The sequence below is a fragment of the Ammospiza nelsoni genome, chromosome 1, assembly GCF_027579445.1.
Source record: "Ammospiza nelsoni isolate bAmmNel1 chromosome 1, bAmmNel1.pri, whole genome shotgun sequence".
Classification (NCBI taxonomy): domain Eukaryota; kingdom Metazoa; phylum Chordata; class Aves; order Passeriformes; family Passerellidae; genus Ammospiza; species Ammospiza nelsoni.
In genome coordinates this window covers 3,616,554-3,636,414 of record NC_080633.1, presented here as the reverse complement: position 1 = coordinate 3,636,414, position 19,861 = coordinate 3,616,554, and the positions used below count along the sequence as shown (strand labels likewise).

At 40.3% G+C, this 19,861-nt stretch overlaps 1 protein-coding gene across 3 annotated transcripts in view; it reads left to right on the top strand.

Annotated features, from left to right (window-relative positions):
* The window catches only part of ADCYAP1R1 (ADCYAP receptor type I), a 150,548-nt gene that overhangs the window by 118,797 nt on the left and 11,890 nt on the right, over nucleotides 1-19,861 (top strand). For all 3 annotated transcript variants that reach the window (XM_059475740.1, XM_059475733.1, XM_059475748.1), the window contains exons 12-13: nucleotides 5,123-5,192; nucleotides 7,835-7,926. In XM_059475740.1, the coding sequence (XP_059331723.1) occupies nucleotides 5,123-5,192; nucleotides 7,835-7,926 (162 nt within the window). The remainder of the gene's footprint in view (nucleotides 1-5,122; nucleotides 5,193-7,834; nucleotides 7,927-19,861) is intronic.

Here is a 19,861-nt window from a genome sequence, read left to right as displayed (position 1 = left end):
CATCCAGCACCGTGGCAAGGGTGCCACAGGAGTGAGTGTGGTGGTTGGAGAGGAATCACAGAGTGAGAGAATCCTTGAGGTTGGGAAAGACCTCCAGGGTCACTGAGTCCAAGCTGTGACTGATCCCCACCTTGTCCCCAGCCCAGAGCACTGAGTGTCACCTCCAGGGATGGTGTCTTGGTTTGAACAGACAGGTGTCTGCTAAGGAAGGCAGGAGCCTCCCTTGAAATGGAAAATGTAAAGCCCCTCCCTCTAAATTATTATAATTTTGAATTTAAGGGGCTCTCAGGCAAATAAATGGGAATAGGAATAACAGTTCTTTAACAAGAAAATAAAAAATATAAATGCAATAGTACAAACAAAAAACCCACAACCCTGCCAGAGTCAGAGCAGTCCCTGCCCCCTGTGTGTCAGGGGGTGTCCCAGCCCCATCCCAGGGGGGCTCAGCCCTCCTGCAGTGCCAGCTGTGGCTCTGCTGCAGCAGGGATCCTGCACAAGGGGGGAGTTTTCCTCTGCAGCTCCAGGGCTGCTGCAGATGGGCCTGGGCTCCCTCTGGCCATGCAGGGCAGCAGAAAGCTGCTCCTCTGGCAGTGCAGGGGGCAAAGGCTGCTGTGCTGTGCCAGGCTCAGATTGGATCCAGGTAGGAATGCTTGGCTCCTCCCCTGGGCGGAGCATCTCCCCATGGGATGCTGGGATTGGATCAGCCCTGCAGGGACACTCAGTGGCCATGGACAGCAGAGATCTCCTGCAGGGAGGGTTGGCTGTGGGAGAGAGAAAGGAAAAACTGCCCCATGGACAGCAGAGAACTGCCCCAGCTCTGACAGATAGGAATAGAATTCCCCTATTTCCAACCTAAGACAGATGGGGACTCCAAACCTCCCTGGGCAGCCCCATCCAAAGTTCAAAAACCATTTGAGTGAAAAAATTTTCCTGATGTGCAGCCTGAACCTCCTGTGGCACAACTTGATGCCATTTCCTCTTGTTCTATTTTCTCCTTTCATTTCTCACATCCATTTGTGTACTAACACAATTTAGGTCCAGAGGTTCAAGTACTTTTCTCTTCATAGAGTTACAATTTGATGTCTGTGCCACCACTGCAGTGGGGAATTCCTAAAAGATTCAGGCATCAAACCTGTAAAACTGCAGCTGACCCCATTCCCTGCTCCATTAATTTACTGGAGTGCAGGATATTGTTTGTCTTATCTTACAAGTGGAATCCCACGTAATTCTCTGGGTTTTTTCCAGAAAATTTTGGAGTAGGATGAAGGTGATGAGCACAGCTGTAGAAATTATTGGAGATAAATCCAGTAAAATGAAAGAAATCTGCACAAGGCATTGCTGAGCTTTGATTTGCCAGGGCAATTAGGAGTTTAGCTTCCCACTGAGGAAGATTTTCCATGAATTTTGCTAGGGAGATGAACAGAGATGAAACAGAAATCCACATCCTGTCTTCTATGTGGAAAAAAAATTATTTCATAAAGAATTCAAAAGGGTAGGTCCTTTCCAAATTGTCTCTTTTGGTAGAGAAACAAAGGCTGCAAATATCCTGTTCTAAAGGACCAGAAGGAAAAGCTGCTTCCAGAGCTGGACCTGCATATTTTGGTAGTCAGTGTCTGCTCCCATAGAGCAGCAGGTGTGGCAGGTAGGATTGGATGTGTATTTACACCTTGAAAAGACAAACTTGGCAGTGTTTTTCATGAGCTATGCTTGAACCTGGTGAAATGTTAGAAAAAATGAGGCAGACTGAGAAAAATTTCAAAAATCAGTCAGTGGTTCTTTGAAAACACAGAACTGAGGGAAAGGCACTTCGCACCAAAATCCCATTCTCAAGTCATTGAAGCTTATGCTTTAATTTTGCCTAATTTGGAAATACATCAATGCAAAATTTCCACAAAACTCTTTGTTCTGTCAGGTTTTCTTCATCCTTGTCCTTTCAGAATCTCTCTGGAAAGCAAATAAAGCCTTTCCTCCACTGGCGATGCCAGTGCTGTGACCCAATGTTCTATTTTGACATTAAGACAAATTAAATCATTTATTTCCATGCAAAACAAGCCAGAAACCCCTGTTGTGTCATTATTAGGATCACAGCACTGGCCCTGAAAGCACTAATTTCTCTTACTAGTCCAAACAGCCCTTGCATTTTGCAGGTAGGGAGAATGTCTCGCAGAAGGAAAAAAGAAGAAAAAGAAACAAAAAACCAAAGCAACCGAGGCAATTCCTATTATTTAGAGAAGCTATTTAGCATGCAAGACATTTAGACAGGTTCTAGCTGAGAGTCTCAGTGGTTACTTTTTAAAAATCAGCTGGCATTGTTCTGGGAGTGGGGGAGAAGCCAGCATGAGCCCGAAAATGTAGAAATTACTGAACTGGAAAACCTCAGTGGCAAAGGCATGGACTGAAATACAGGCTCAGAGCTCCTGCCTGTTCCTTACAAAACTGGCAGAGCTCCCTCAAATTCCGCTCCTGACTTCCATCCCTGGAAGTGGCAGGATTGAGGAGGTAAATGCAGCTCTGTTGATCCAGAACTCTGCTCCTGATTTAAGCGGAGTTATTCCAGACGTGCGCCAGAGATCAGACTCTGCCCTCTGAAAATGGAAATCACATCCCTTCCCCAGCCCCCTGGCTCCCTTCCCTTCATCCATCCTGGAAAAAAATAATTTCTTTTCATCCTGCACTGTAGGGAAGCATTTGACAGAAATTAGGGAGCTTGTTTGTGCGGGAAATTCCAAATTTTCACACGTAGTGCAGAAAATTCCAAATGTTCTGTGGTGCATTCCCACTTTTTTTTATCTGAGGAGGAGATGGTGGCTCCTTCCCCCACATTTATCCTGTAGGTGGTCACAGGGACTGGATATCCTTGGAAATCCTTGAAAATCTCTGTGTGAGATTGATCTTCTTCATTGCTGACATCTACAAGGTGGCAGTTGGGAATTGAGCCCCTGGAAAAACAGAGGAGTGGTTGAAGTAGAAGAAAGGGTCTAAGAAGAGAAGAAGAAAAAAGCAGAGAGGTCTGAGAATAGGAATTTGTAGGGGATGATGTATCAGAGTGCACATTTAAAATATATCAGTGTGGGGAAAAAATAAAAACCAAAACAACCTCCAAGGTTCTCTTTGTCCCAGCCAGATTCTGGGATAATTAACTGGGCTGTTACAGTCCAGATAACTGGAATTAGAGGTGGATTCCTATCCCTGTAATTCCTCATCCCTACACAAATTTCCATGCATCAATATCTACTTTTATGGCTAAATTAATAATTAATAATTTGCCCAGATTCTTCCAGTATTGGTCAATTCACTAAAGACTTTCGGGGCAGATTTAATGTCCATCATAAGGAGGTTGAGCTCTGCAAATAATGGGTAATTTTCAGTGGAAAGCACCTAATTTATAAATGCATAAAAAGAATTTAAAAGATAATTGGTGATTTTAGTTCCATATCGTTGTTGATCACTGACAAAAAGCCTGATTTCCACACTGTGGCTGAGGAGATCCCCCTGAGCATTTATCTCCTCTCAAATATTTTAAGTTGGGCATCCAAAGTGAGACAACTAGGAAATATTAATTTGCATTTGAAAATCTCGGTCATCAACCCCTTAGATTTTGGGTGATTTCAGGTTTCCATGTACAAACAGAAGGAAAATTACATAATTTTGTGTAAATTTTCTCACTTCTCACCAGCTGTACCATCCAAATCCTTATTGTTGGTTTTAGGGGAATCCAGTAAAGTATTTTCCATCTGAAATGGCTAAATATTGTTCAACTGAAAATAATGAAAGAATGAAAAGAATGAAAAAGAAAAGAATGAATATTGTTCAACTGCAAATATTTAAATGAAATTTCTAAGCCAAGCATCACTCAGCCATTTGGGATTTCTCTCACACACGCTGTGATGATGGGATTTTAGCTCTGCCTCCTCACTTTTACACATGTATGTAGTTCTGTTTGAAGATTTTCCCTTTTCCCCCAGATGCTACCACACAACCATTTAAATGACACTGAAGTTGTAGTAAGCTCTCATGAGACCAGCAGTGTTTTATTCCTGTGTGTTCTTCCCAATTGTTTTTTGGCATTTGACAAATGCACCATGACAGCCTCTGCAGGGACTTTGGCTCATTTCCCAGTGGGAAAGAAAAAATTCCTTCTCAGAACTGCAAGTACAATTTGGACAGGTTTCTGTGATTTTATATTTTCTAGGGAGAACATCAGGGGAAGAAAGTGGAGGCAAATGAAAGTTGGCAAATTCTTGATGACTTAAAAAAGTCATGAAGACATTTCTCAAAAATAAATAGTAGACATTATAATAGTGTAGCCTGGAAAATAAGATTATTTTCATTATTATTTGTTTTCTAGCTCTAAAAATGTATGTTAGCATTAAAACTCTCTTTGAATATAAGCCATATATTTGAATATCCTAGTGCACCTGTGTGAAATAACCTTCTGCAGAATCCTTTGGTGATTTCAGAGGAAGATTTTAAATTTTGGGGTCAAAATGTCATTTTATTTATGATTACTCACTAGCAACAGCTTAGCAAAGGAGCTGATCCCAACTCCTGCCCAGTATTTGATCCTTCTCAGATGAATCCTGGATAGGACTTGCAACAAAATGACTGGAAAATCATTCCAATATGTGAATACAACCAGGATCTTGGTGTACTGGAAATGTGTAAAAATCCTTGTGTCAGGGCCAGAAATCAACATTTGTATCTGTTAACCCTGGAAAAGTAAGTGAGACATCAAACTTTGAAATAACCATCAAAAAACCCCCAATCCATTGACTTATCTCTTTTTCTTTTCTTTTCAAGGGACAACTTTAGGGTTGTATTACAGACACAGAAATACACTTAAAGGGTTTTTCCAAAATATCTAAGCTGTTTAATAGGAACACCATCAAAACTGCCACAAAAATACTTATTTTACTTCCAAATGATTGTGGAAAGGCTCTAAAAGAAAGCTGCAATAAGACAAAGTAAAGAACTATCACTTTGAATTAGATATAATAATTTAGCTGCAAAACCAACCTCCCACATTCTGCCCCCTTAAAAACAGTTGTAAGTTCATTAATTTCATTGTTTTGTCTTTTTTTCTTTCTCTTTCCCCATCCCATTCTTTCCTCAATGGTTGCAGCTGCTGGGACATGAATGACAACACTGCCTTGTGGTGGGTGATCAAGGGTCCCGTGGTTGGGTCCATCATGGTGAGTAGAACTTGGAGAAGACAATTCTTCTTCTCTCCTGAGGACAGATAACCAATTTAAACATCTTCCAATACTTTAAAAACTGTGCTGCACCCCTGTGGAAAAATTCTCTAAATTCCCATCATTTGTCACCCACAACGCCAAGGAATTTAATCATTAAGAAGGATTAATACAAATTTAATGATGGAGCACTGCCTGCAAGCCAAGGAGTTATTCAGTTAAACACAGACACAAATGCTCTAATTAAGACCCCAGAGCATGAGGAACATTTGTCTGGGGCTGGCAGAGGTGTCGTAGGATGTATGGAAATTCTGGGCCAATTGGGGCGGCAGCTGAAGGCCAAGTGGGACAATCCAGGGCACCTAAAACAATAGTAAATTTTAAATAGTAAATTCAAGAATTTAAATGTAGTAAATTTAAATAGTAAAATAGTAAATTTTCCCTGGTCAGTGACCTGAAAAATGTACTCTGCCTGCTCAATGGGATTAACTTCACAGCTGCATGTATTTATCTAATATTAGATTTAAAATAGTACTTGGTCATAGTGTATATTGTCAGCAAGGTGTCTGAGCTCTCTCTAATTGATGGAACTCTTGGATTTGGCTCAAATTTTGTCAGATACCTGCACATGGAGGACTGAGAGGTTCTAAAGTGCTCTGTTTGGCCTTAACAGAACGGCTAAAATTGGAAAGAATTACTGGAAGTCATTTAGTCCAACCTCCCTGATTAAACAGGATTTCCTAGAACATTAAATTCAGGATTGTGTACAGATGGATTTTGAATATCTGAAGAGAAGGAGATTTTCTGGTGCTCCAAATAATATGAGAATTTTAAAATGCTGTTGGGCTCCTGCATTTAGGAAAATGAATTGAGCCCCTGGCCAATATGGTCAGTGGCACCTGAAAATCTGTCAGGCTTGCCACATGGAAGTGTCTCATTCTGAGCATTCTAAGTTGCTCTCCACACTCCACAGACATAATTAATCAGGTTTTCAGTGGGTTTTGTAGGAATTCAGACATCCAGCTCACGGGTGACCAGTAAACCAGGAAGTTTCATCAGGTTTGGTTTTTCTCCTTTGAAATCTTTGGACAGCTCTGTAAAATCCAGCAGCTGTCAGAGAAATGAAGGGAAATTCAGCAAATTTCAGCACCAAAACAGAGAGGTTCAATGATCCAAGGTTTTTGTCCATGTGTGAATTTCCATGTTTTACAGGCGTCGTCTATGAAGGATCATGTTCTGCTTAGAGAATCAGTTAAAATTGGTTTCTGTTGAAGGTATTAAAGGACCAAAAAACCAGCAAGAGACAACTGGGCTTCTCCAGCCCTTTGCAGTCCTCAGATCAGATAGAAACTTCTAGAAGAGAGTTCTAGATGCTGAGAATTTTAGACTTCCTGTACTGACGGACTCTGACTCCCAAGAAACCAATACATTTGACCTGAGGCCATAGAAAAAGCTTCCAAAATTGGTTGATGACACTAGGATTAGAAGTGTGTGGTTTAATTAGAAGTGTATAATACCACAAGGTGGAAAACTTAGAGTTTGGGGTGTTAGAATATAGTAATATATACAGAACAAGATAGAAATTTTAAAACAGAGACTAGTCCTTCTTCTTCTTCATCTTTATAAGTTTGAGCAGTATTTTGTAATTGAACAGAAACGGACTTTGAGTGATTAGTTACTATGTTAAAAGTGAAAATAATTTAAATGCAATTTCCTAATTAGATAGTTTACCCTTAAAAATCCTTATAAAAAAATAGTTAACCATTTTATACCTTGTTAGTAGAATACTACAGAACTCCCTACCTGTGAGGCTGTAACATAAATAAGAAAAAATAAACATTTGAGTCAAGTATCTTCAGGTACCTTCAATCCCAATCTCACTAAAAAAAAACACAGAACAAACAAGCAAACAAAAAAGTGAAAACAAACAACAACAACAAAACCCACACCAACAAAAATCCCCAAAAAACCCCCAAAACAATTCAAAAAACCCCACAAGCCAAAAACCAACATTATAATAGTGCCCCATGTGAGAATCAAACTCAAAATCTTCAGATTATGAGACTGATGCTGATGCTCATGTTCAGTTTCTGATCTCCCTGTAGGAGTGTACGATTTTATAATGGACCAACTTAAATTTCCACTGCTCAGGCTGTAAGAAGCTGTGGAGTTGGTGACACCCAAATCTCAAGCCAAAGCATTGAAATAAACTAATTTTATCATTCTCCAGGTTTTTAAAACTAATGGAAGCTGTTAAACTGAGAAGTCTGTTGGTCAGAGAATGGGAGTTAAAAATGCCTTTACTCTCAAGGTTTTTATTTTATGGTTTTTTTTTTTTTTTTTGTGCAGGGGTCTTGCTTTTTGCTCTGCACAGGTTGATAATGAAAAATGTTGAAAATTTCCATTTATGTTTCTCTTCTCTTGTCTCGAAACTGTAGAAATTCTGCTTCATTTTAGCTGCAGCAAGGGGAATAAGACCCTTGTGAACTTTTCCCATTACTCCTGGCCCTATAAAACTTTCAGACTGTGTTTTGGAGAAGAAAAAGGAAATCTAACCAGCAAGTCACTGGGAATGTCTCATTTTCATAATTTATAAAAGTATGTCATGGTCACCATTTTTTACTTTTTTGTCTTTCCCCCAGATAAACTTTGTGCTTTTTGTTGGCATAATTGTGATACTTGTGCAGAAACTCCAGTCACCTGACATCGGGGGCAATGAATCCAGCATTTACTTGTAAGTACAAATAAAGCAGTAATCAATTTAAATTATTGATATACACATAGGAAAAACCCACAAAGTAAAAAAGAAACCTCAGTTGAATTAGGCTGATTTTTGAAAAGAGTTCCAAGGTCTATTAAATTAATTTGATTTTTACTTTAATTTTTCAATCCATCAGCCATGAAAGTGCATTTTAATGCCAGCTTTCACATTTCTATAAAGGCCTATTAAATAAGCATAAATACAAGATTAAAACCAAACCCAAACCAAATCTAATGTTTTTACATGTGAGTTATCTCAAAATTAACATATTGGTATAAAAATTGTTGTTATCCTCATGGGATGGTTGGTTTGCTGTGCTTCATAAGGTCCAGGACATGGTTCAAACTTCACTGAAATCAACGAGATTTGGTGAAAAGTTTTAATTAATTTAATGCTGAATTGCAGTGTAGGAAGATCCCCTAAACATACTTACGTCCATATTTCTTGTAAATTTAAATACATTTCACTTAAGCCAAACATTTCGCACACACCTCCTTAAAATTGCTTTAGAATTAAAATTAAAAACACGAATCCTAAAATTTTCCTCTAGATGTTTGCAGCTTTGTGATTTACATGTATTTTTTTAAGCTGGAATCCTTTTTATTAGTTTCTATCTCAAAAGAGAGCAGAGGTTGACCAGTTGAGGTGGCTGTCATCATGATTTTGGGTGCATGCAGTCATTCTCCATATAAAAATTGTATAATCCTCCAGAATAACTAGGATATGGGGCAGCACCTCTGGTGCTGGCCTAAACACCACACACATTTGGTTTTGGGAATTTTTTGTGAGCTTGAGTGTTTTCTTGCACACATAGACATAGGTAGGACTATTTAATTTAGTACTAAATTCCTGATGAAAATAGACAAGCTATGAACACCTTAAATAAAACTAAAAGATGTTAGGGTAAAGTAAGAGATGCTTATTTGGTAGCGAATACAATTATCCAGTGATTAGTTTCACCCTAAGCAAGCACAATCATAATATACTGATGTCATCCATCTAAATGAGAATTTTCAGGGAAAAATATGTCCTCCAGCTGCCTATTTTTCTTTTTTCTTCCCCCTTTATCTAGTTGAGATTTGCGTTAAATAATAATATTTTCCACATCAATTTTCATGTCTGTAGCCAGAGATCCACTTACTGAAAGCACTGCCCCTTTCATCTTGCTCTAAACTGTGTTTCCACAGCTAAAAATAATGTTTTAAATTGATTCTGTGGGTGGATTTACCTCAGAAATAAAACTGAGGATGAGACTTAGTTAACTTGTGCATGGTCTGCCTCGGGCTTGCATGAAGGCTTGGATGTTCTGCTAGGAAGTCATCCCTGAGTTCTTGGAATTTAATGAACACCTGAGATGTGCAGAGATGGTTCTGAGTCTGAATTTTTCAGTGCATGTTTGGTGTCTGCTGCACATCTCACAATATGAAGCAAAGCATGCCACGGACTCCAAAGATTTAACTGGATTATCAAACATCCCTCGTCATCCTGGATCAATATGGTGACTGGGTTTTGCTGGTGTTTTTCCTATGTGTATAGTTAGCCACCAAAACCAAGAGAAAACATCATATTTTCTGTTCCATTCGCTGCCATTATTTTTTTCCTCATGTTTTTTTGCAACTTTTATAACCGGGTGTGTATAAATCGATCTCGCATTGATGTATGTGTTATGGAGTGGAGTGTTGTTTATCCAAACAGATTTGACAGCAGAAAAGTTCACACAGGGACGATAAAAAGGAATGAAATTGAGAATTCTGTGCAGATATCCACCAGACAGAGTCAATATTTGTGCACACATACCCTGTAAAAAGAGAGTTTGTAAGGAAGGAAGACAATAGATCATAATCTGGTTCTGTCACCATATTGAAATATCTCACATTTAGACTCATATCAAGCATTTTCCGTGTTCTATTTTGCTGTTTCAACCTATTGTAGCATCATTCCATCAGACCAAATTCCTCATGCAGATCTTTATTCCAGAACATCTTTAAGCACTTTCCCTTTAGTAGGTGAGGAACGATGAGGTTGAGGAAGGATTTTCAGCCTGTTTCTGAAGGTAGTACCTCATGGATCTGCAGCAGGGATTGAGATTTATTCTAATATCAGTCTTCCATTTTTTGGAATAACCAGACATCTTGTGCTTCCATCATCAAAAAAAGAAAAAGTAAAATAAAATACCCCAAAAACTTGGCTACTTACTTTGAGCAGGATTTTTTTTTAATATGTTTGGTACTTATTTAGGTTCAGGTCCTTGTAATGTTTATTTTTGTTAGAAAAATCTACCTCTGGTTCTACTTCACAGACATGGTGGTGATGGTTCTGCAAAGCACTTAAGCCTGTATTTGATTTTTAAAGCCCCAGGGATGGGCTTAAATTCAAAGATTAATCATTTATTGCTACCACTGTGCATTCATTATTAAAATCTCCCACTGGAGAAGTTGGCTGGGAGCTATGACAGGACCATGGCAGAAGAGAGCACTGCAGGGGAACTGAGGCTTAATTAATGCAGTGCAGCCACTGGAGAATATAAGATCTACCTTAAAATAAATGAAACAATCATTTGTATCATGTGCCATGCATTACCAGGGCTTTACTCCCATTAAAAAAAATAATTCTAGACTTCCTGTCTTACACAACCCAATCATTTAGGCTGACAAAAACTTGGGAACATGTTGTTGATTCCTCACAGTTTTCCTGGAGTGGCCAAGAGCTTTGGTGGTTATAAACTTCCATTTTACCCACTTGTATGTCCAGTTTTCCATCACCAGTCTCATTCCTCCCCAACCTTTCCTCATGCCTTAGTTCCCCTCAGAGCTGCCTGCATGCTGCTGAGACCCCAAAATCCCACCAGGTTCTGGGAGGGCAATCACTCCATCTTTGTTTTGCTGATGTTTTTGAGAGAAACTTCTCTTTACTGCTGAAAATACTAGGGGTCTCTAAAATACAGATTCATCAAAAAGTCTAAGCAGGTGAGGCAGGAATTCAAAAAAGAATAGAAGACACCTCATTAATGATAATTTTTGTTATTTTGGGTTATTTTTCTAAGAAACTTTCACACTTCCTCCCAATAGTCATCATAACCGTGAGTTACTTTTTAGTGTGAGGAGTGCCAAAGATGCAAGATTTTTTTCTTGAAACATGTCTGGTTTCAGTTAATCTTGTGTCAGTCCTGAATAATCCTGCCAAATTAAGCATTGAACCAAAGCAAGATCAGTAATGCAAATGGAATAGATTTTTAGCTGAGGGATAAGTTCTGAGATCCCCAGGAGATGGGGAAGCTATTGATTGTACTGTTAGAGTAATTAAGACAGCTATTAACGAAGTTCAGGCAGGTTTCTCACCCCAGCTGGTGAAATAAACAGCAGTAATGCCCCATGGTTACAGACATAAAATGGTTTGGGTTGGAAGGGGCCTTCAAATCATCCAGTGCCACCCCCTGCCATGGGCAGAGACACCTTCCACTATCCCAGGTTGCTCCAAACCCTGTTCAACCTGGCTTTGAACAATTCCAGGCATCCAGGGGCAACCACAGCTGCTCTGGGCACCCTGTGCCAGAGCCTCACCTCCCTCACAGTGAATAAGTTTTTCCCAACATCCAATCTAGACCTACTGTCTTTCCATTTAAAGCCATTTCCCCTTGTGACATGTCCTATTTAATCTCACAGAACAAATGGCTATGTCTTGAATTGGTGCCAGTATTTTCCATGCAGTTATAAATTAATTAACGTGATTCCAAACAGAAAGAACCCCCTGATTTTAGCAATCTTCAATTGCAGTTTGTAAATATCAGTGAAGGCTGCCCTAGAGCAGAGGCTGGACAGAGCTAAAGAATAAAGCAGGGATTTATTTAAAGGATCTCCTCCATGGATGCACCTTGGGCAGCACCAGAGCCCAGCCAGGGCTGCACCCAAGATGAACCAAAATGGCCCCAAAATGCACGAGCGCTGCCGGGGTCTCTCCCTGGGATCAGCTCTGCTCCATTTGCACCTTGCAGTTCATTGTCCCATTCCAGCTTTAGCCCAGGCAGTCCCACCCTGCTTGTTTTTCTCTCTCCAGCCCACGGGGTTTGTGCTCCTGGGCTGAGATTTGGGTCATTTGTCCTTGGTGCCCAGCTGGAGCAGGAATTGTTTTGTCTCCCTGCTCTGTGCACAGAGCTCACCATGCCCTGATATGGAGCTCAGACCCACACACTAAAGCAGCACAGAATCTGAAAATATAAAAGCTAAACCTGAGGCACCAGAAGTAGCAGATTATTTAGGGTTAGTTACCCCAATATTATGAGAGCCAAGTAGCACCATATCAGGAGTCCATGAATTAAAGGGGATCTCACAGTCATGAGGACTGCAAACACATATCCACAACCCTACAATGGCTGGTTCCGCACCCAGAGCAACCCATCAAGCCCACATTATTTGCATGGATTTATCATCTCTCAGTTTCTTCCCTGGAACTTTAGGAAATGGATAATAAAGTGATCTGGCAAGACTTCACTCTTTTTACCATGAAAAATCCAGCCAACAGTGTGTAAACTGGTACATCAAAATCTTTTTTTCAAACATCCTGGTTTTGGCCAAGTTGTTGTAGAAAGAGTACATCACCCCTCAAAAAAAACCAAAAAACCCCCATATTTCTACAGAGATGCCTACACAAAGCTTAAATTCACGCTGTTATTTTCACAAGCATTGTTGCATTGCTGAAATATTCACTCTAGAGAGAAAATCATCAGTATCACTACCAAAACCCACCACTATTTTATTTTAGTAGGTGCATGATGTAGATGCATGCTGCAATAGCCCTTAAGATTAAAAAGACCCACACATTTCCATTAAATCTTTGTTTTTTTCATTCATTTTCAAGTATCAAGCACATATAACTGAAAAAAAAAAAATTCTTCTTTTTATTTTATTATGATTTCCAGTTTATCACGACTGGTATAATTTGGGAGGGGGAAGCTTGTTTCTGCTTTTGCTTTGACAGATTCTTCATAAATTTTGTATCACATGTTGAAAGCTCAATGAAAAGAAAACAAACCCCACATATATAATCTAGCTAATTCAGGTCTACCTCATTCCTCCAATCAGCATCTTGCTGGAAAGAAAGGAGAATCAAGGCATATATCATAGGTAGGTATGATTTTACCTATGCTGCAACCTAGAGGGTTTAGGGCAGCAGAAGCAATGTTGTAACCCAGATGTTTTGGTAAACAACACTCCTCTAAAAATTCACCTCCAAAGTCACTGGAATCGCAGTGATTCATTCTGCTACCGCTTTGTCTTGCTGCAAGTGCTCAGAGTGCCAGAGTTGGTAATTACTGACAGGGTCTTGGTGCCAAAAGGCTGATTTTTTGACAAGCAGATGGCAGATGTTGGATGGACAGTGAGTTCTCTAGGAGGGCTCTGCAATTTCTGACCCCCAGGTGCTGCCAGATGGGTGCTGGGGGCACCCAACGACCCAGCAGCAAAAGGAACTCGTGTCCTTGGGGTAATCCTTTCCCACCACAGGAAAATCCACTGGAAACACTGATGATGGGCATTTGATGTCAGTGCATGGTCAGCAAGGACCTAGTGCTCATTTCTGAGGAATGCCAGGGGAGTAGATGCTGCTTGGATCGACGTTAATTCTCGATTTCTTTATTTAAAGTGCTAAAAAAAATGTGCTCATTCCCTCCTGGACTTTTCATGTGAATTGCCCAAGGCAAATTATTATTTTGGGTACTGGTTTTATTTTTTTTTTATTATTTTTTACTTTGGACGTTTTGGGTGGAAAGGATGGGGGTGTTCATTTGTGCCAACCTTTTCAGGCAGATCAAACCTCAGTGTGCTCATTAGGAATTTAAGATCATGCAGGCTTTGTACCATAATTAGCAGGAGTGTAATTAACAGGGATTTATTTATTTTCAGATAAAATAATCAAAAGCCCTATTCTGCTTTGATTACCTATCTGTGGTTTCAATTGCTGGAAAATCAAACAGCACAGAATATTTAGTGTGTTTATATAATGTCCCTGGGAGCTGTTATTGCTACTGAACAACTGAGGGTAAAATGCACCTAAATCCCTCAGGTGCCCGTGGCAAGGATAGGAAGGTGAATTTTTAGTTGTCAAATCTACTTTCCCAACATAAACATTGCCTTTCATCCAGTGCATCCTTTACATTCTCACATAAATGATGAGATTAAATCTCTTTCTACCTGGAAAAGGGTTTTGTTATCTCATGGGCCACCAGCCAGAGGAATATTCCAGAAGAGCAAATCAGTATTTATAAAGGAAATTCCATTCCAGAAGAGCAAATCAATATTTATAAAGGAAATTCCATTTCCAATCATAAACAAGCACCTGACCAGAGCTTTGGCAAGATCTGATTTTGAAATCATGGATCACAAATCTTATTTCTTGTTCATGGAAAAGGGTTCTGTTTCTATTGTTTGGAAATCTTTAGAAGGCAGATTTTAGGGTGCAAGGCCTTGGCCTGCACAGGTGGTGTCTGTGTGGTGGAGGCTGACTCCTGTCCTTTTTTCTCTTGTAGAAGAATTGAAAAATAGGCTGACTTTGTCTTTAACACTATTTCTGTGGCTGTAAGGCATTGTTATGGGAAATTTTGTGGTATAAATGGATATACAGACAGACAAAAGGATACAATGGTGATTTTGTTGTCGATGAACTCATGAGATTTTGAAATCTGCCTGGGTTTCGCGTGTAAGAATTCTCTAATGATGACTTAAAATTTCTCCTTGGCTCCATGATCTCCAGCCTTAAAGAACAAAGTTCTTTGCCCAAAAGAGCAAAGCACAGACTTTTTCCCCCCCATTTGTCACAAGAGCAGGCCATGAACTGAAAAAGAGCAATTTTGCATTAGAAGAGAAGCCACTAAAAGATGCTCCTTCTCTTGAAAGCTCAAGGAGGTGTGCAGGTTAGTGAGGGAGAGAATAATGCCAGGTTTTATCCAACACTGCAATTCTCTCTATAGAAATGATTTTTTTAAAGAAAACACAGCAAAGCTTGCTGCACTCTCAACAGTTCTATCAAGGGTTGGATTAGCCCTAACAGCCCTGTTTCCACAGAGTTTGAGGCACCAAAAAAAGGCTAAAGAGCATTTTGTGAGTTTCCATTGAAATGTTAACGTCATGTATCTGGAAATTTCAGATATAAACACTTTTCAAAGACAGCACCAAAGCCATCATGGCTTGATTGCCATAACTGGTATGGAACAGAGCTCAGAACATCCAGGGGCTCAAGCCAGAGGGATTTATACATAAATGCTTGCATCTGTAGGGTGCCTGTGTAAATTTAGGATTTTGCCCACGCATGTGCTGTCTGAAACATTTTAAATATCTAAAATTGTTCCAGCCTTGCTGCTTGAAAGGCCACAAATACTTTAGCAATGTGCACAATATAAAGCTTCATATCGTAAAGGGAGAGTGGCTGCATTTCACTAAATTTGCTGTAACCTTGTACATTTTGCCACACACTGGAGCTTCCTGATTAGCAAAAATGAGGTAGCTTTCAGAAGGAAAATGCAGAGTGGATCTCAAATGTGCTTCTGAAGTCACTGCACTTGGTCAGAGTGAAAAATCTAATTTTGATGTGTATTGATAGGCTTCAGTTGTCATGGAGATCAGCAGGATGGGGAACGTCCAGTGCCCAAGGCCACTCAGCTTTTGGAATTAGCCATAGATGTGGGTGCAGGATCTTTTATCACAGCAGCTTGCTTAGATCCTGGGAAAAATAATGGGTTTGGAGGATCAGAAAAAATTTCAGAAGTTTCAAATTGAGCGTTTGTGGTATTTTTGAGGTCCCCAGGATGAAGGAGGAATTGAGAATCTGACTCCATGTTCTTAGAAGGGTAATTTATTATTTTATGTACTTATATTACATTAAAGAATGCAACACTAAACTATACTAAAGAATAGAGAAAGGATACAGACAGAAGGCTTAACAAGATACTAGAGAAAAACTTGTAACTCTTTCCAGAGTCCCAACACAGCTGGCTGTGATTGGTCATTAAGTCAAAACAATTTACATGTTGGATAAACAATCTCCAACCACATTCCAAAGCAGCAAAACACAGGAGAAGCAATCAGATAATTATTGTTTTCATTTTTCTCTGAGGCTTCTCAGCTTCCCAGGAAAAGAAATCCTGATAAAAGGATTTTTCCAGAAAATATGCAGTGATAAGTGTTAAGTTGGGAATATCCAAAGCAGACCATTCTGGCTATTTGTCCTTTTCCTCACGCATTGCTCATATCTGAGTTTGCTGGTTTGAGTGCACTGCTAGACTGAAAGGGATAGATCTGAATTCTTCGTCCCCAAATCAGTTTGCACCTCTGATCCTTTGAATCAGTTATTTGATGTAAAGGCAAAGGTCGAGCTGAGGCAGCTGGTCATGCATCAGTTAATGTGAGACTGCAGGAAATGGGGAATAATTCTGAAATCTCTGATCCTGAACGTGCTTTCAACTTATACCAAGGCTCAATGCCCACCAGCAACCATGGTCTTCCACTTAGTTTTTCCCACCATTCACACTTTTGCCTCTATCATATGAGGACAACAGGAATTTACTTTCCCCTCAGTGTCTCTGTTTCTCCTTGCCATTGATTTCTTGTGTCTCACTTCAGCAGCTGGCATTGTTTCACATCCAGTGGGATTAGTTTTACATCTGGAGAATTTTTAGGCTGTACTCCAGGCAAGTACACAGCCTGAGGTAGTGAGGGGACGAGGAGGATGGTGCTGTCCCAATGCAGAAGGTTTTTTGATCTGGAAAGACAAATTTCTTGTGAGGATCTTGTGATCCTAACAATGTGTGTCCAAGGAGCTGTGTGGTGCAAAGCAGGCAATCAGTTTTCTAAGAACAACCTCTGCCTGCCCTGGAGAGTAAAAGAACGTCCTCAAAGGCCACCAGGCTATAGAGGCTTAATATAGAATGAAGTCTCAATGAATGTTGTTGAAAAAAATGCAAACTAGCTCAAGATAGGACCAATCCAAGGTTCATATCACAGTCTTAGTACCACCTGTATCATTACTGAGGGATTTCCAAGGTGAAATTCCTCTTTATATTTATATTTCCAATGAAAACATTGGAGTTTTTCAGCTGATTAAGTGTCTGCAAGCCCAGGCTTTTTTAACAAAGGCAGTGCTCTCTTTTTTCATGACGGAGAGTTGCAGAGATGGGTTGTACCGTGAATCTGCAGGGATATTGCAGAACATGTAAGGCAGGTGAGTCAAAACAGTGTGACTGAAGCTTCAGAGCTGCAAATTGTACAAACCCAGTGCAGTTACACTGATGCTGAGCTCTGCCAGCTGACAGGAACCAAAGCCTGTCTGTAATGCTTGAAAATCCACTTCTTGTGTCAGCTGGGACAACAAACTCTCTGTGGGCTTTGCTCATTTGATTTCTTTCAAGGACAATGACTAAATCCCATTCTCAGACATTTATGCCTGGATTTGGATATCCACATTCTTCTTTTGAAGCAGTAAAGTATCCAAAATGTTAATTTATGCAACAATATCATTTGGCATGGTACATTTTTCTCATTGAACATTATATTTTCTGGTGCACCTCAGTGATGTTACTGCACCTCCATCAGAATTATTCCACAGTGCACGACCTGGATCTGTGCTCTGCACTCAGAGACAATAACACAGCCTGGGAGAACAGGACCTTCAGAATTAATACAGGGCAAGGATCAGGACACAGAACCTTGAAGCTACAGTTGTTTTTGTTGGAAGAATTGTGCCCTCTGCTACCAGCTTTATTCTCTAGAGCACAGGCAAATATTAGGCTTAATCTCTTCATTATTTAACTCCAAGTACAGCAATGATGTTCTCCTTTATAGGTCCACTCTGCAGAAGTTAGAAAAGGCAAGAATGAGCACTGTAGTTAGGATTTATGGCACTCTTTGACCATTCTGTTCCACCTTCAAGCCTCAGATCTACTCAAGGGTCAGATTTACTGGACAAAACGTTCCAGTCCGAATTCACATTTATTAAACATTTGTTTTTAACCACAGCATTAATCTGCAAGCAGTCATTCAGCTTCAGCTTCTTATTTTGGTGGCATTAGCAAGGAAAAGTAGAACTCTAGGTAACAAGGCTAAGAGTTTGGGATTTGTTTTCCATTAAAGGCTAGACACAGTTTTCTTATTTTTTTAGTTTGTTTTGTTTTTTTTTTTTTTCCCATGAAGGACACAATATTTTGTACTTTTAGCAAGACAGCAGGGCATCTACCTGGTTTAATAAATCAGTCCTGCTGGGCTCCTTCCACAGTCAGTAGAGACCTACCCAGTCCAAAGACTACAATCCTTTAGTACAGCTTATTTCAGTTTAAACAAGTTCAAAATAGGTCAGGTAAATCTGACTTTATGGCCTGTTTCTCACCAAGCTGGCATGGGGTGACAAGGAAAAAGGCACACAGATAAAAATTAGGGGAGATGCAACTAAAAGACAACTTTGCTGAGGAGCACCTGGGCTTACTCTGTGTCTGGATGAGAGGGTGAATGGTTCTGCCTGCACACAGTGGGTCAGAGCTGCAGAGATGGAATTGTAGGATCTGTTGCTCACAGAGTAAGTTCTGTTTTCCAAACTGCTCCATCTGGTCTGTAAGGGCGTGGGGTTTGTAAATGTAGTTGATGTTTCAAAGGGAAGCAAGTGCAGCTCCAGGGAATCCTCAGCTCCTGAGCAGCAAGGAGAAGATGTCTCCCAGCCTAGAGAAGTATCAGCTGAGGGGAAGAGGGTGTGTGATATAAATTATATATATTAGACAGACCTACTTTTCAATTTTCTCCCCTCTCTGCCATACAATCTCTCTGCTTCCACTTTGGTTAACTTTCTGTATTTTCAATGCTTTATTTCATTGATTTGTTTCTTCACTCCTTCTCCTGCTACTGCACAGCTGCCAATCCTACTCATGGTGAGGTTACATAGAATTACTCAAGGAAGGTGCACAAAGATTGTCCAGGAGGAGCAGTTTTAATTTGCATGAATCAAGGTCTACCTTTATTGCATTTCCCAAAGGATTCCCCTTCAGCACATTCAGAGACAAGGCACAAACCTCATCATTCCCCACGTGTCGGTAGCGACCTAAATTCAGAACCCTGACCATTTTCATGATGGATGTACTTGGATAATGCAGCATAACCTGGATCAGCATGCTCGTTTCCCTCCTCTTACGCACCTCTGCGACATCTCGAATGGAATTACAACTCCTTTTTGTGTTCCCTCTCATTCGCATCGAGACGCCCAGGTGTTGGGCAGCCTTCAGCCACATCATCCATGGCTCATTTCACCCCGGGAGTGTTTAACTTTTTCTTTCCCCTTCCACCCCTAGCACCCTCCCTCTTCCTCCCAGATGCAGCTGCAGTCCCTGCCCAGGACACTTGCGGTGAGACTCAGCTTGTTTGCCTTTAGCTGTCTAAAGTCTCGTGCTCGATCTGAGCAGTCCAGTCGTCGTCTATGGTCACTCGGGGACACCAGGGCACCTCCGTCAGACAGAGCATCCCCTGTGCCTTAGATGTCTCTGTCACACAGGCCAGCTCAAGCCTGGAAGTCCCTGCTCTTTCCCTGAGTGAGTTCAAGGTGATAGTTCAGTTTGGAATCTGTCTTTGGCACGTAGAGTTAGATGTGACCGACTCTGTTCTCTGTGTGCCTACAGAGGTCTGAGGATCCTGCCCTGATTCGTGCAGTGTTTTCATAGCCATGCTCTCATTTTGATTCATTTTTCTTATATTTGTCTATTTTATTCCTCCTTCATGGTTTTTTTTTTTTTTTTTTTTTTTTTTTTCTGGTTCCTGCCTCCTCTGTCTCTTCTCTCTTTCTCCCTTTCCTTCCACCAGCGTCTTTACTTTGATAATAAATAAAGTTTGTAAAGTAAAAGGGGAGGGAGAAAGGAAACAAAATGTCTATAAATTCTGTACTCTAA